The sequence below is a fragment of the Capsicum annuum genome, chromosome 2 (genome assembly GCF_002878395.1).
Source record: "Capsicum annuum cultivar UCD-10X-F1 chromosome 2, UCD10Xv1.1, whole genome shotgun sequence".
Taxonomy (NCBI): Eukaryota; Viridiplantae; Streptophyta; class Magnoliopsida; order Solanales; family Solanaceae; genus Capsicum; species Capsicum annuum.
Window position 1 is genome coordinate 126570383 of NC_061112.1, and position 17060 is coordinate 126587442.

General features: G+C 34.1%; 1 protein-coding gene across 9 annotated transcripts; it reads right to left on the reverse strand.

The window, feature by feature from the left end:
• Positions 1–5228: 5228 nt before the first annotated feature.
• LOC107859315 (IgA receptor) lies at positions 5229–15066 on the reverse strand. 9 transcript variants are annotated; one of them, XM_016704285.2, is made up of 9 exons: positions 14695–14843; positions 13847–13905; positions 12271–12341; positions 11627–11682; positions 11430–11523; positions 9546–10259; positions 8001–8145; positions 5714–5926; positions 5229–5578 (listed from the first exon to the last, which is right to left on the reverse strand). In XM_016704285.2, the coding sequence occupies exons 5-9, from the start codon at positions 11466–11468 to the stop codon at positions 5391–5393; spliced, it is 1299 nt and encodes a 432-aa protein (XP_016559771.1). In that variant the 5' UTR covers positions 11469–11523; positions 11627–11682; positions 12271–12341; positions 13847–13905; positions 14695–14843; the 3' UTR covers positions 5229–5390. The 9 variants fall into 9 exon arrangements, with proteins under 9 accessions (XP_016559771.1, XP_047262849.1, XP_016559770.1 ...); XM_047406893.1 differs by lacking the exons at positions 11627–11682; positions 14695–14843 and adding an exon at positions 14919–15019; XM_016704284.2 differs by lacking the exon at positions 11627–11682.
• Between the last annotated feature and the right edge of the window lie 1994 nt (positions 15067–17060).

Genomic DNA, 17060 nt, shown 5'->3' on the forward strand with positions numbered 1-17060 from the left:
TTTTTTTCATGTCTTGCATCTCCACTTTCTCCATCTCTGTCCTTGTTAATGGACAAAGGACTGATTTCTTCAACCCCAGTAGAGGCATAAGGCAGGGGGGCCTTATTTTCCCTTATCTTTTCATCATGTGCATGGAACTCCTGTCGAGAAGAATTAATCATGAAGTTGACATTTTAGCCTAGCATCCTATATCTATCAGTAAAAGAGGCCCTTATCTTGCTCATCTCTTTTTTATTGATGACCTCACCCTTTTTGCCAAGGCATCAACAAATAACTGTGTCACCATTTATAAAGTACTTCAGGAATTTAGTCTGCACTCTAGTCAGAAGATTAACCATTCTAAGTTCAAGGTTCTATTCTCTAGTAATTGCTCAGCTCAGGTCAAAGATCAACTTTCTAGCATCCTCTCAAGTAGCTTTTCTGACTCTTTTGTCAAGTATTTAGGTTTTCCCAAACAACATAAACAACCTACTAACAGAGAGTTCAACTGGTCCATCATTGACAATCTCAATTCTAAACTTACAGGTTGGAAAACCAATCTCCTGAGCATGACTGGTAGGATAACCCTTGCCAAGTCCTCTCTAAATAGTATCCCTACCCATGTCATGCAGTACACCTTCCTTTCTTCTTCCATCCTTTCCTAGATTGATAGGATTCAAAGAAACTTTGTGTGGGGTACCACTTCTGAGAAAAAAAAGTTGCATCTCCTTAGTTGGGATACTATCTCTAGACCTAAAAGATTGGGACGCCTTGGGATCCATAGGGCTAAAGAGATAAATGATACCTTTAGTACTAGTCTATCTTGGAGGTATTACCATAATAAGAAAAGTTTATGGGCCTCTATTATCAAGAGTAAATATGAAAAACCCATTTCCCCTAAGCTAAACCCCCATTCCAGAATCTGGAGGTTCACACCCATGGTGGTGCTCTTTGTAGACTTGGAGCTCAATGGGTTGTCAAGAATAGGCTGAAGGTCAACTTATGGATGGACAGATAGATCCCCCACTCACCATCGTTAAGATCCATCCTTCATGGCCCTCTTTCTATTTCTGATGCCAATATTACTCTTACTGAGGTCTGGAATGAAGAGGCTTAGAACTTCTCAAGTCTCTCCCTTCAACTCCCTCTAGACCTTATCAATAATATCCAGAGCTCCTTCAGAGGGAACTCCAATCTTACTGATGATAAGCTTATCTCGGCCCTTTCTGGTACTGGTTGTTTCACCACTAGCTCCACATATAATCTTATTACCAGCAAGACCTTTGAGTCCCAAGATGGTCACCCCTTTAAGTGGATTTGGAAGGTCAATTGGCCCCCAAGATCAAGACCTTTCGTTGGCTTGTTCAACATAACAGACTCCTCTCTTCTTTGTATCTTAGTAAAATGGGAATGGTCACCAATTCTACTTGTAAGGTCTGCAACTTCCAAATGGAAGACCTAGTTCATATCTTCTTTGATTGCCCCATAGTTAAAGAGTTTTGGAAACAACTCTTTGATCCATGCTTCAAATCCAATGGGTTGTGCATAGCCAGTTTCTACCCCCAAAATTGGCACTCCACCTGGTCTTCCCTGAATCATAAAAGCTTTGATAAGTAGATTAATTAGCATAATATCCTTCCCTTCAGTCTGTGGGCTATTTGGAAGAATAGAAACCTTAATTGTGTCAACAATCTTGCTGGTACTCCCAATTTGATACAGGTTTATAATGAGGCCTTGGAATACACTACTATTGTTTCTCCTAACAAACAAGGCCAACGCAAGATTGATATCCATTTAAAACAGATCAACCCCCCTCCAGGCTCTTTCATGCTCAATATTGATGGAGCTTGTAAAGGAAACCCTGGTAAATGAGGCATTGGGGGAGTGACCCGCAACTCCAATGGTAACTGGATCCTGGGCTATGCGAAAGCCTATTTTTGGGCCACAAACAACCATATGGAATTAATAGCTCTCCATGAAGGATTGCGCCTGGTCGAAGAAAATAACTGTATTTCGATTGAGATTTATATTGATTCGACTGAAGTTATTACTTAGCTGGTTAATGGTCACTTATTGTATAATGCTATCATTGATGAATGCAGGTCAAGATTAAGAAGAATAGGAAGGCCCAAGGTGTCTCACTGTTATAGGGAACAAAATGGTGTTGCGGATGCTTTAGTGAAGCTAGGTTCTCAAATGGAGGTTCAGATGCTAAGCACCCTTTTTGAAGTTCCGCCAATGTCTGCACAAAAATCTTTGTGGGAAGACATGACGGAAACTATTTTTTGCAAGATCTGTAAATGAATGCACCTACTCCCTGGATATGGGAACTGGTTTTTGTTATGTAATCGAACCCGATTAACATTTAGGATTGTTAGTCCCCGTCTTTTAATTTAATGCAATCTCTCTAATAAAAAGAAATTCATTATAAAGTTATTAAGGGGTTAAATAAATGAAAGTTTAGTTTGAGTGGTTGAGCGGGACAAGTTCATTGATGAAATTATGACTTTTCTCTTTATTTTATTATCTACTTCACAGATAGTTTTTCCCTATTTTGTCCAAATATAAATATTGGGTCTAGAATATTATGTATAAATTTTTTTAAATGGTTGGAATGAAAAATATTTTAATTTTCTCTCATTCGATACTCTCAGAGTCCAAAATAAAAATAGTACCAATCTATGCCATATAAAAAAAAGTATCAAAATAGGTTTTGTGCCCTTAATAAGTGCACAATACCTTTAGATTTTAACGGAAGGTGTCTGGACGATGTTAAAAAAGGTGAAGTTCAGATTGTGCATTTCATAAGTGCACAATCCATTTTTTTATGGATTGTGCACTTATTTAATGCACAATCTGTTTATTTATAGATTGTGCACTTTCATTTTTTACGGCACCCCTTCCCAAATTTGACATTATCTTCTTTCACTTTTCTAACATTCATCTTTCTTTCACTCTTCTCTCTAAAAAAATCGATGGTCCCCCTCCAAATATATCATGAACTAGACAATATATCAAGGGCGGAGCCAGGTCTTGTTAGGGGGTTCGGCCGAACCCCCTTCGTCGGAAAAACACACCATTTATACATGGTTAAAATTATTTTTATATATCTATAGTAGGTGTTGAACCCCCTTCGGCTAGGTATTCTTCAAATATTGAACCCCTTAGTCGAATTTCTGGCTTCGCCTCTGCAATATATCATGAACTTGATGGAATATTGCATATTTTGGTAGGTGAAGTACAATAGAGCTGGTGTGGTTCTACAAATCATTGCACAGGTGTTAACCAACACTAAGACATTAAGGGGTCGTTTGGTAGAGTGAATTGACAAAAATAATGCATGTATTAATTAATGTGTATTAAGAATACCTTATTTGGTACAATTTTTAGTCAATGTAGCATTAGTTATACACTCTATTGTGCATTATGGTGTGTATTAGTGTGTATTACTAATACCATCCATTTTCTATGTATTAGTAATGCAAAATCTTTAATACATGCATTAACTTGTTAAATGACCTTAATACCCCTCAATTTTCCTCTCAAAATATTTCACCATTCCTTTTTCCGTCATTTTAATTTGCAATAGTGAATCTTTTCAAAACATTTTACAATTTTTTTTTCCACCATTTTAATCCACAACAATGAATAATTGATTTAAATAATTGTAAAATATTTTTGTTTTGCTTCAAGGGTCTTTAAAAAAATTTTAAAAAAATGAGACTATTTCTTAATTTTACGTTTTATATTTTATTTTTGTTTCGACTATGTTAATTAGTTGGCGTAATATTTCATGCGCAAAGACGAAGGTCTTGCAATTAATCCGAAACCTCTATATACTAGTTGAACAATACTAATTATATTTGAGATGACAAAAAAATTTTGTCGCAAAAAAGTGTACAAAATCAAAGAAGGGTATTTTTGTAAACAAACATTTCTTTTATAGAAATTATGTAAGATGTATTATTTCTTATACATCAAACCAAATAATGTATAAGAAATAATACATGCATAACTAATACAAGCATAACTAATACAAACATTATTAATGCAAACATTATTAATACAGTATATTTTTCATTAATCTTATACACTCCACCAAACGACCCCTAATATCAATCTTAAATACTCAAAGCTCCACCAAACACTATTTGTTTTGCTAGTAATACCGTCCGTGAATAGGTGTCCTTTTCAGCAGACCAACACTGAAAAACATCTTCCATAAACTAGGTCATGTCACGGAAAATTACTTCCTCCATAGCAAAGACAGCTTAAAAAAATATATTTGCGGTGATTCTTACATGCAAATCTAAGATCGCTTCCTTGATAAGACTTTACATCTTCACAGACTAATTATCGAAGCAGCTAAGGAGTAGCACAGTGGTTGATGAAGAGTAAAAATTCACATAATGATCTCATTGCTTTCATAAATTTGTCAAAACTAAGCCTAATCTTTACCCAATATAGAAATATTTGTTTCTCATTATAACAATAAGTCTAACTAACATGAAGGAATGTCCTAAGGGAGGGGGCGATCGAGTTCATGATATATTGTCACTAAATAAGTGCTCAATTTGAACTTCATCTTTTTTAATGCTGTCCAAACGCCTTCCGTTAAAATCTAAAATATAAGCTAGATTTCTATTATTTCTAGTTGCTTTTCAATATCAACACACTTCTCAGCCAATATTTTTTAAAAAAAAAGTGACACAATATGCATATTTCTCTTTATACATTATAAGCTTGGTTGGATATGAAATTTTTAACTTTTTTTAAAAAAATTATTTTACTTTAGTAAAAATAATAGTATTTGGCAGTAAAATTTTTATTTGAAATTGTATTTAGAAAAGTAAAAACAAGTGAAACTTATTCACTTTTTTCACTTCAACTTCTCTCACTCACAAAAAAATCGAATTTATTTTCATGACAAAACACAATTCCAACTCCAACTCCAAAAAGTTAGTTTTAGTTTTCAGGGCAAAACACCTACTATATGTCATCCTTGTTCAAAATATTTTCATATTTGACTAATTTTACCTATGCAAGATTCTTGTGTTCTATCAACTTTTACTATTTATTTTATCCGAGTTAGATAGCTCGTTCGTTCTATTTATATTGTGTCATTCAGCATGAATATTAAAGCTGTTCCATATTTTTTATTTGTATTGTTATTGTGTACTAAATATATACTAGTATAATAATATTAAAAGAGATATGAGAATGACATGATGAAGGAAGCACGTCGAACAGCATGCAAAATTCGAAGCTTTATCATTGAAGCACTACAGGCTAATAGCCTTGTCGGCAATCAGCTGATACAGTGAGCTCTGTGCCAAGAAAATCCAATAACATACACCAAGGTATTCTTAAGGTAGAGCCATCCTCCTGTAGGTCTAAGGTGGAACTCTTTCTCAATCTTCAACATCTACTAACTCATACTCAGTTAAAGACATATTGTTATCCTCACATACAACAAATTCCACAGGTTCTGCGATTATGATTTGTACACTACGCTCTACAGCTAACCTCATGGAACCTCGATACATTTGGATTTCTGCACCATAAAGGAGGAGGATGCTACCAGGCTCCATCAAGTCAACTACATCATAAGCACAAATAATAGGTACTATGTTAGCATCAATCAAATGTATGACCATAATGTCGTCAGTTCACAAAAAATGAACTTATGCAGGCAACAAAAGGAAAAGAAAAACAAGAATAAGATTGACAGTACCTTGTTCATTACGAGCAGTGAATGTGATACTTCCTGTTTCATCTCCAACAAGGCTCTCAGCTACGCGTGTGATTCGCGGTTGAGAACATGTGTGGCGGCCGGAACTTTTCCTGTTGTTTTGGTTCTTGTCAACCACCACGTTAGTGTTTAGGACCTTGACAATTAGATTGATGTCCTTTGTTCCTGGCTTCAATTGATCCACCTTGACAAATCCTGAGCAGAGAAAGTATAATTCATTACAGAGATGCATATTTTCCACTGGGGAGAGGTGATTAGGCGGGGTAGGGGTAGGCCGAAGAAGTATTGGGGAGAGGTGATTAGGCGGGACATGGAGCAGTGAGTTACACTGAGGATGAGGACCCTAGATAGGAAGATCTAAAGGACGCGAATTAGGGCAGAAGGCTAGAGTCAGTTTGAGTCGCTAGTGTAGGGAATTACTTGGCGGGGGTATTATTCTTGTTATGATACCTTGTTTCAAGCTTTATTACGAATCTGTTTACTTTTCTCCGTTTTCTATTACTTGTGGGTGTCGTATTTATGTTATGTCATCTTGTTCCATGCTTTACTATGAATTTGTTTAGTGTTCCGTGTCTCAAGCCGGGGGTCTATCGGAAACAGCCTTTCGACTTCTTTAGAGGTAGAGGTATGGACTGCGTACATCTTACCCTCCCCAGACCTTACTATGTGGGAATACACTGAGTTTGTTGTTACACCAATGCATATTTTTCATATATTTCTATTAGAGAAATGCATACTTCTCACCATAGATTTCAAAAGCATTTAATAGTCATACTAATTTCTTTCAGAGATACGCAAGGATTAGGGGTGGGCATGGTATGGTATGGTACGGCAACTTTGGTTTTCGGTATCTAAAAAAACACTACCATTACCATACCAAATTAGTTCGGTATGGTTCGGTATTTTTAAATTCGGTTTCGGTATTTTATGGTACGGTAATTAGGTAAACATACTTTATTTAATTTTGATTTACATATATTCATATAAAAAAAAACTATAACTTTAAAACTTAAAAACGTCTCAATCTAACAACTATCTCTGTTAATTATCTACACAAAAAGAACATTTCAATCACGATTGAGTAATCCAAGATGCAAACTTTGAACAACCTTACCTAAACTTAAGCATAGTACTTCGAAATAATAAGCTTTCAAAAGAATTATTTCTGAATAAAAGTTACTTTTATTTTCAATTATCTAATGGATGACATATAAATATATTTAATAATTTTAAATATAATATATTTGGGTTTTATATATTATTAAAAAACTTCGGTGCGATATACGGTATTTCGGTATTTATTGCATAAATACCAAATACCGTACCAAATACCATAATAATTTAAAACTCCTACTAAATACCATAATATCTATACCGCGGTATAAAAAATTTCGGTTTCAGTATGGTATTCGGTATATACCATACCATGCCCACCCCTAGCAAGGATGGTACCTAAAATTCACACATAGATAATAATAGGCTAGCAGTCCTACATGCAGGGAATCAAGTTACATGAGCTTTTTAAATTTAAAAAAAAAATAGTTATGGTGGTGGTCTCTGTTCAGGTCACTTATGCGTCTCCACTATTCCACCTTATCTCCATCCTCTCACAACTACAAGTACCAAGTAACTTTGGCCACCAAGATTAGGCAGAAGATAATAAATTACCTATTTTCTGTCTCTATAAGGACCCGAATCCTGGTCTTTAATTAAGAAAAAAAGAAACATGGTACTACTGATCCATGCCGTATATAATTGCATAGTACTCCCTTTTGCAGTAGTATGCCATTGATCCAATAAAATGTATGGCCAATAAAATATATGTAAAGAGGCCAGTGAAACATCAAACATATACAGCAAGTTCCTTAGGGTAAGAATTTGCAACTCATTTTTTTCCCTCTAGTTGTAGAATCGGAAGCAAAAAGAAACCAACTCAATCTAAACTGCATATCTTGCTGGCCTAGAATTCTGCTCCTGGATAGGTTGAAATTTATGACAGAAGAAGACTTTGAGCAGTGCAAATAGCAATGATCTAAAAATAAGTGATTTTAGGTTCTCATTTATAACGTCAGAGGGAGAAGGAAGAACCTTCACCAAAACCCTTGTCCTTATTTGCAAAAAGAAAAGATAGCAACAGCCCTCTTTGAACAGCAAACTTCCTCGCAATGCAAAGCTCAATACATTTTTCTTATTTTACCACTAATAACTTGCTCAAATAATACAAAATCTGTTTTGGTGTTCCTCAGAATATAAGACACTCAAAGCGTACCTGTATCTTTGATCTTTGCCTCCTTCAGTTTTTCCCCCATTAAACAAATGGCTTCTGATAGAGTAGCTTTCCTGTCTTCCTTGCTATTCCAAAGCTTGTAAGTCATGATTTTGCCCGGTATAGGTGAGTAATGGTCAGAAAGAACCTGGAAAAGAAAGAAAACAACTTTGTCATTATCTCATAAATTCAGAGTGGGAAGTGAAGAGAATTGTTTTTCTGATCAACTACAAGGAGAACACTCGTAATCCATGTGTTTGAAGAAGTTACATCCAGCAAGCAACACAATCCAAAAGTGTTCCACTAATATAGTCATCAATAGAATCCATGTTGGATAAATAGATAGGACTATTGATTTTTAACATGATCTTATAATGGTGACAGTTAATACATATACATCTTGCTACACATTTTCCTACTGGTGAGGGTCTCTTCAACCACATCAAGCGGGGAATAGAGCACATAAGCAGATATCTCTACCTCGAAGATCTGCACAAGAATCGAACAGGCAGGCAAAAGGGGAAACATAATTATTCTCACAAGCAAATGGTAGTAGGGAAACAGGTCAATCAACTGATATTTTGCAATTGTTAGTGCCTATAGAGCCACCATTTTCTACACCCAAGTACCTATAATTTTTTATCTGGGACCTCTATGTATGCCCATCAGAAATGAAGTATACCTGTTGCGGAGGAGTGTTCATGTACTTATATGTAGAAGGTCAAAACAGGCTTTTTTTTTTTTTTGCCATTTATTGTAGTATACATAAATTTACAAATATATACTACAATCAAACTACATAAACATGTAAGAATTCCATACAGATGTTGGTTTCAACTTCAAATAATTAAACCTTATGTGCATATTTTAGGAGTTACCTCAGCCCATGACCTCTAGCATTAATAGGCTAATAGATTTGGTACTTCTTCCAACCATGAAACAGAAGATAGTGAATCAACCTAAAACCTAGGAAATGGACTTCCTCAAAGTTGCGGATTGTCCAGTAAAAAGAAGAAAAATAAGTACTTCAAATAGGAGTTCAATTGTTGATAGCCAAAAGAAGACTGTCATAAACAGACAATAAAGCACGCAACATTCCTGAGAAATTGCCGGTTATATAAAATTCAGTTGTGCACTGTTCTACATCAGGAACATATTATGACCAAGTTTCAGTAAAACACGAAATTAGAGGGTTCATGGTAAACGCATGAGACTATCAATTTTCAATGATGATTTAGGAGTTTCGACATAGGGAATTTCTCATAATGAATCCTATACTGAATGCTTTTACTCTAAACAGACTTTTATAGACTCCACTTTACGTATATGTAAATAGAGGAGAAAGAGAAACAAAGAAATAGAGGACAGAAAATTGTTGGCTTAGATGCTGCAGTCGGCTTAATGCTGAGCAGTGAGCAGCATCAAAAGCATATTTTCTTAGAAAGAAACCATGGTAACTTGATGTCTGATCTAATTAGAAGTTTAAGTTAATCTTAAGGCGTCGCTGTAGAAAACATATGCCCAAAAAGAATGTCCAAAGATTCATACTCTGATTATCTCTTTTCGAGCTTCTACTAGCTCAGCAGTCTCGCTTTCTTTGCCCTTAGCTAAAGTTTCCCAATAGTTTCTTTCCTCAGTGAGTTTTTGCATAGTTATGGTCAACTCTTTCATCTTTTCCCTGGGTTCTTTATCTTCAACTTGGATCTCCCTTAAAGCTCTTATAGCTTGCTTATATGCTCTAACTTCCTTAATTTCGAGCTCCGTCTCAAGCATAGCTATCTTACTCATTGCAGCATCTTTCTCTATCTCACGCTCAGCATTTGTATGCCTTTTGAATACCTCAAACTTGGTTCTTAGCTCCACCTCCTTTTGAAGTTGAGCATTTGTGTACAATCCAAATTTCTCTTCCTTAGCTTCTAGCTCCTTCTCAAGCAAACCTATCTTCCTGGCCGCATCTTCTTTCTCCTTTTCGAGCTCCTCTATCTTACTTGATGCAGCTTGTTTCTCCGTCTCAAGGACAGCTATCTTACTGAATGCAGCTTTTCCCTCTCTCTCAAGCAAAGCCACCTTATTCACTGTACGTTCTTTCTCTTTCTCAAGTTCGTATATCTTAAACAATGCAGCTTGTTTTTTCTTCTTTACTGCAACTATCTTACTAAGTGCAGATTCTCCTTCCCTCTCAAGCTGACTTATCTTGCTCAATGCAGCTTCTTTCTCCTTCTCAAGCTCGGCCATTTTACTTGATAGCGATTCATTCTCCTTCTGTAAATCAGATATTCCATCATTAGAAGCTAAATCACATCGGAAAATGAAAATATAACCTGCTAATAACATTCGATATCAAGATTCAAGTGGTTAAAAATTGGGACCAGATACATTGACACAACTCAAGACCTTCAACTTTTATTCCAATGCTGTAAAAGGCTAAACCACTAGGGCAGGCGCGATTAAGGAAATCTAGCCGTGTGTAAGCCTGTAAGAAATGTAGAAAATTTCAGAGAAGATATTAGCACCTCTGGTCAAATTCTCTGCGAAATTTGACATTCATAGGTTAAACCGACCTACGTTGCTCGGATTCTTCACAAATGACATCAGGTGTGTGCCGGATCCTTCAAAAGTCGTGCATTTTTGAAGGATCAAATCAATTAAATCAAGGACAACCTACTTATCAGAGAAAGGAATTGCTGAAAAACTGAATATTTGAAATCAGTGAAACTGAGAAGAATATTACTCTCCTTTCCCAATTTATTCCACACTTTTTTTTCATCCAAAATGTCTAAGAGCAATAAATTTCTTTAAGAATTCAAATTCATTAAAACAAAAAGAAGTTTTGAACTTTCATTTGATACTTTTCTCTGTCAAACAATTACTTCAATAGTTTTCTTGTTAACACTAATATAACATACCAAGTAAAATAACATTTTAAACTCTATTTACATTCAAAGACCATATCATATTTATGACCATCATTAAAATGAGATAGAGGGATTAATCCATAGTGTTAAACTGGAGGGGCATTCCATTTCTTATAACTGAGCTGTTTGGTCAGTTTGGTCACAGCTTGACTCTTCCAGTGGGTGTGTCTTACCTCTTACCAGTAGGGGTACAAGAGAACCCAAACCAGATAAAAAGAAATCAACTAGTATTCTTTTTTTTTAGTCCTTGATGCGATTTTGAACCATTGTCTAGTTTGGTTGATTTGGAAGTTGACAATTGACTTATCAGTTATCAGTTTGCGGACATGCTTAATCATTAAAGAACTATTATGATATTGGCTAACCGCTATCCAAACTGTTAAATCAATAACCCGAACCATTAACCCAATAACTCAATTATCCATCCAATTATTGGTTTAACCATTAATTCGTACAGCTTTATTGGCCATTAAGCCTCTTTTTTATTGTGTTGTCATTTAATTTTATCCGTACTTACGTGGGTATTTGAATTTTGAGACGCTGTTATGATCTCCATTTCCAGGTAACCTTCTCTTTGGTATGTCAATCAGCAAAATGCGAAGTGTGATAGCCTGAAATAATGCAGAGAGGTGTATATTAAGCTACTACATATTTTCAGTTTGCAGTAACCAACTTTGAGCCACAAGGACAAAAAATAAAGGGAAGTTGACTGACCTTTGAATAAAATCATCAAAGAAAAACCTCCTACTAGCTATCTTTTCCAATATGAGCTTTTCATCAGAGGAAAATCAAAAATATATTCACTTTATTTGGAACCCGTTTGATCATGATAATCAAAACGTATTCACTTTATTTATTTATAAAGTGAAATATTTTTCCGTAAAAAAATTAAAAAAAATAATGGCCAAACGGCCTCTTAGTATTTTTGAAGTTGAAAATAGAGTTAGAATTGTGTTTGGCCATAATATTTTTAAAAATATTTTAGACTTTGAATGTACCTTTATATAAAATAATAGCAAAAATTGTGCTACAAAAAAGTAAAAATACCTCAAGAGTTGCTTATATGAGAAGAGTTACAACTCAACTTATTTTTTTAACATTTAAAGTTAAATTCAAATAACTTCAAAAATTAATCTAATTGATTTTTGAGAAATAAAAGAAATGCTTCATGAATTGAAATAAAAAAAAGTTATCATGTGATATTGTTGATAAGTAAAAGCTTTTCTCATTTGTACATCGGAAGAGATAAATAGAGATATTCTATGAATTGGATACCGCATGAGATTATTGTATTCCACTCATTGCATGAGATAGCAATTCTCCATTTTAATATAAATGTTGGGATAAAATAGTCATACCTCATAACAAATATGGAATAAAGTTAATCTAAAAATAGTCCACGTGACAAATTTTTGACAAGCAACAATACCTAGATGATGCAACACGAGTGATTAGAGGAGAAATATGGCCTTGGAAAATCATATCAAAAGTTGTTAAGCATTATGAAATTAAAACCAAGGCAAAATAAACGTAAGGCAAAAAATTTAAAAGTTGGGGCACCACATGTCACTCTTCCAATGAAAAATGCAAAGGAACTTGGACGTAAATGACGACGACGAAAAACTCTGTAAACCAAGTCAGTAGTAAGAAATGGATGGGAAAATCAGGCAAAATGTGGCAACACTATCACCAGCATAATTTATATACATAACTTTCCTGCCTACTCTTCACAAACTAATATGAGTCAGCTATTTTTTTTCGGATAAGGTAAGGTTAAGTTAATGATAGCTACTTATGTAAAAACATGCACAGGGAGCAAGGTCGTTGCCCGATGAAATCTGAAAGTGTAGGACGTATCGTGGGGGTACAGATCTGTTCTCATTACATTCTTGGTCTCCTAGAGATTTGAGAATTACAATCCTTTTGCTTTCTATTTGAAAGTACAACCAACAATGCCCCAGAGAAAAAATTAATTTCAACACCAAGTATCAAATACTTAATTACAATATCTATTTGTTATGAGTTTCTACTGATGCATCCACTTTCATTAACCAAATTATCATAATAAGCCCAATTCAAAATAAATACGCATACACAAATTCTGCCAGAATTTCTTGAGGATTACACGAAAAAACACAAATGAAAGATCTTAAATCAAGGTGTATGTAGAAATCAAGTCTGTAATACTGAAAGTTGAAATCTAACACGGCTCAAAATCAAGAGAAATGCATTTTGGTTCTAGTACAATATCATGTAGTGTATGTCGGAGGAGGATCCATGAAGCAGAAGTTAGATACCAGGAATATATCTCAAAATTATAGATACATCAACTCTATGTGCACTACAGTCCAGGTGTTGATTTTCTGCTGCAAGTTTCTAAGTTCTCATCACCACCACACTTAACCATGTTAAACGATATCCATAACATAAAGACTTGAAATCTTGAATCTCCTTCAATTTACAATATAATGGACTCTTTACATATCACCGAAACAAACACAGCTAATGCCATACAGAGCCTTAACACTTCATATCACAAACTCAGACTTCAGGGAAAAGAAAAAACCAGACAAATTGCGATTAAGGCGTTGTCACCATGGGAGGAGCTAGGGGTCGAAAAGGATTCATCTGAATCCTAAATCCTCTTCACCAGAAAAAAACAACTATATATAAGGTTAATTTTTTAAATGGACTTATATTTGTTAGATGTTGAATCCCCTTGACGCTGCAACACGTAATACATAAGAATAACAGATTGGCCTGTTCTAAACATGAAATTCATTAACAAAGATTTTGTTTTTCAGAAAGATAATAGGCTGCCATAAATATACAAGATAAGCAAATCATAGTGCACCATACATTTTGAAGACTCCATATTTTTGATACAAAGAAGCAAGTCGGAAAAATCGAAGCCAGTAGAAGAGTGACACTTACCAAAGTCGAGATGGCTGAACACATGCAAGAACAACAACTACCACGGCACGGACTGATAGCTGAAACAAAATGACAGTAATTGAATCAATAATGCAAATCAAGATAATCAATTTTTACGAACTGTCGTGTCTTCACTTTCAATACACCAAATGATTTGTTTCCTTTCCCTTCATATCAGTATCAAAGCAAGTATCAGTTTTAAAACCTATCAAAAAATCAAATGAACTGAAAAAATGACCACAAGTAGCAAGCAAAACAAAGGTCAAAATCAAAGAGTGATAAGAACCACAATTAAATAAAAAAACTAACAAAATTCACCCGTTGTTTTCATTCTCATCTTGCTAAGTATATTGACAAATCGAGCACATGCATGCATCTATAATTTGGGGGTTTCAAGATACCCAATTTCCATATGAGTTGTAATTAATGTCTCTCTAATTCAACAATTTTTTGTTTCCATCTATTAAAGCTAAATTAAGTCGTGGTTAGTCTTTGTCCATAAGACATGCAACCACTAAAACTAAAACACATATCGATACAAAAACATAATCTCAATCAACAACTCAAAATCAAAGAAAATAAACAACAATACATGCAAAATCCAAAAATCAGTAAATATGAAAGTTAACCCAGCTGGTAACTGGTCCGAAGGAAAAATTATGGCAGAATCAACAACTCACAAAATTAAAAAAACCAATAAAAATGAAAGTTAACCCAGCCGGTAACTGGTCGAAAAATATCACTGGCTGTTTAGTCTTTGTTCATAACACATATAACCACAAAAACTAAAACACAGATAATTAATTCACCGAAAACATACAGAAAATAAAAGAGAAAGAAGACAATACCAGGTGCTTGAAAGATTGACAACAAAAATCTTTTTTTTTTTTTCGGAAACAGCAGGATTGGAGAAGAGAATTCTTTTGAAGATATTTTTTTAATATTTTGCTAGGTATACTGTGAAGATGTCAAAAAGAAATGGAAGGGGAAAGTAAAAGGGAAAGGGGAAAGACAGGTATAGTTAAAACCAATACACATTTGTCATTATTATTAACTTATTTACAAAACTAACCTTGATAGGTACACTAAAAAGTGAAAGTGAAAATGGAAATCCAATTGCTTCTCTATCTGCTCCATGAAAGCGTAGAATCTCTCCCTCTATAGAAAGCTCAACTCTTGGAGTTGAGAAAGGCAGGCCGTAAAAGAAAAAGAAAACAACTTGGAGTCCGTGTAGAATTTGAGTTTTAAAATATTGTTGCTTTTATTTTTTTTTATTAGGTGAAAAGGGTCAAAAATATTTTCATCACACTTCGTAGATAAAAAAAAACCACTTAATCAATCCATATCAACATACACATGAAAAATCACTTTATTTAATTCACTTAACAATCAACTCATTCTAATCTATTTAAAAATTCAATCCAATTCATATTCAAGAAATTCGAATCAAGAGACAAAATTCAATTCTTCAATTTTTTTTCTCATATCATCTCTTTCATTGCCTTATATTTTATTATTTTTTCAAAGTTACGAGACTCATTCAAGTAATTCTTGACCTCATCAACTTGTGGTTGTCCTATATTACCACTAAACTTTCACTCTCCAAATTTCAATTTCGTCTCTGAATTACCATTTCTCTCACTATAATCAAGTTCCTCATTAGACAATTTCAGATAGGACAACCAGTAGCAATCTGAGCTCTTGGAAATTGGGTCAACTATTTGAGAATCCAATTATTTACGGTCGATCCAATTAAAATTCGATTCTTTCGAATCAACAATTTAAGGATCTAATTCTTCAATTTATTTTTTCTATTAGATCGATTTTTTTTAATCTGAGTGGGGTTGGGTTTTTAAAATTGAAAAAAATAGATTGATGATTAGATGGATTAAATAGAATGATTTTCATTTGTGTATGTTGAAGTGGACTGGTTAAGTGATTTTTTTTATTCACGTAGCGTATTTGGTGACATTCCGTTAGAGAGAAGGGTATTTTTTAGCCAAAAAATTAATGAAGGGATACTTTTGAGCCAAAAAATAAATGAAGGATATTTTTGATCAATTTCAAATAGTTCAGATGTATTTTTTACCTTTTTTTCCGTTTTATTGTTAATATTTTTTCATAAATTAATTTTCTATTTTTCCCTTTAAAAATTACTAAAAAAATGAATTCTTATTATTTTGTAAAGAACCAGGGAGGGAGATTGACGTGCAAATCGTTGAAAATAATAGAATAATGTGTAAGTCACAAAAGATTATATATTAAGGGTGCAAATCAAAATACTTATTATATTTTTAATCTTATCTTCTTAAATATATCATGTGAAAAATTAAAATTAAAGTGATGTCAAAAGAAAAATTAAATAAACTTTAAAAAATAAAACAGAATAAATTGAAACGATAAGAGTATAATGAAACAAGTTGAGGATAATTACGACTTTCTCTATTTTAAATTCGATTGGCATGTGACTGTGAACATACTCAACTGCAGTGACATCGATTATTCAAGGATATTGATGAAGAACGATAATACTAAATTAGGAAACCTTGACGTTCTAACTAATCAATATATATAACACATATTATGCTTTTGTTGATCAGATAGTGTAATTTGATTAAGAGATAAGAAATTTAAATAGGTTAGTTATAAGAGTTAAATTTAGATTATCTAGTCTGAAAGATATTTATAATTTAACAAATTGATTCCTTTTGTTTGATCCCTTCTACCGACAGCTACTTAATTAATTATGTCAAAATCATCTGCTACTTATACATATCTATGATGATGAGTTACCAATCATAAATTCATCTCTCCATAAGCTCTGCGAACACTCTGCGCCTCTCTTCAAAGTGAATTTCACCGGGTATGTTGTTGTCGTTTTTACTAGTAGGCTGAGAAATCGAGGTTTCTTTTACGATGTATCTAACGATTTTGGTATTACTAGTACCAGTGGTTTATATTCCATGGAAGTTGGAAAATCATTTCAGTAAGCAAGGAATAAGAGGTCTCTGGGTACCGTTTGATCTATGGGAACTCAAAGGAAATCAAACAGTATATAAGTGATTCTAAGGCTGAATCGAAATCGATTCCGTTTAACCACAACGTGCTGCATCGAATTGCTCCAGCTTACTACAACTGGTCAGCCATTTACGGGAAGATGTATTTGTATTGGTTCAGATTGAAGCCCCGATTGGCCATTTCTGACTCTGATATG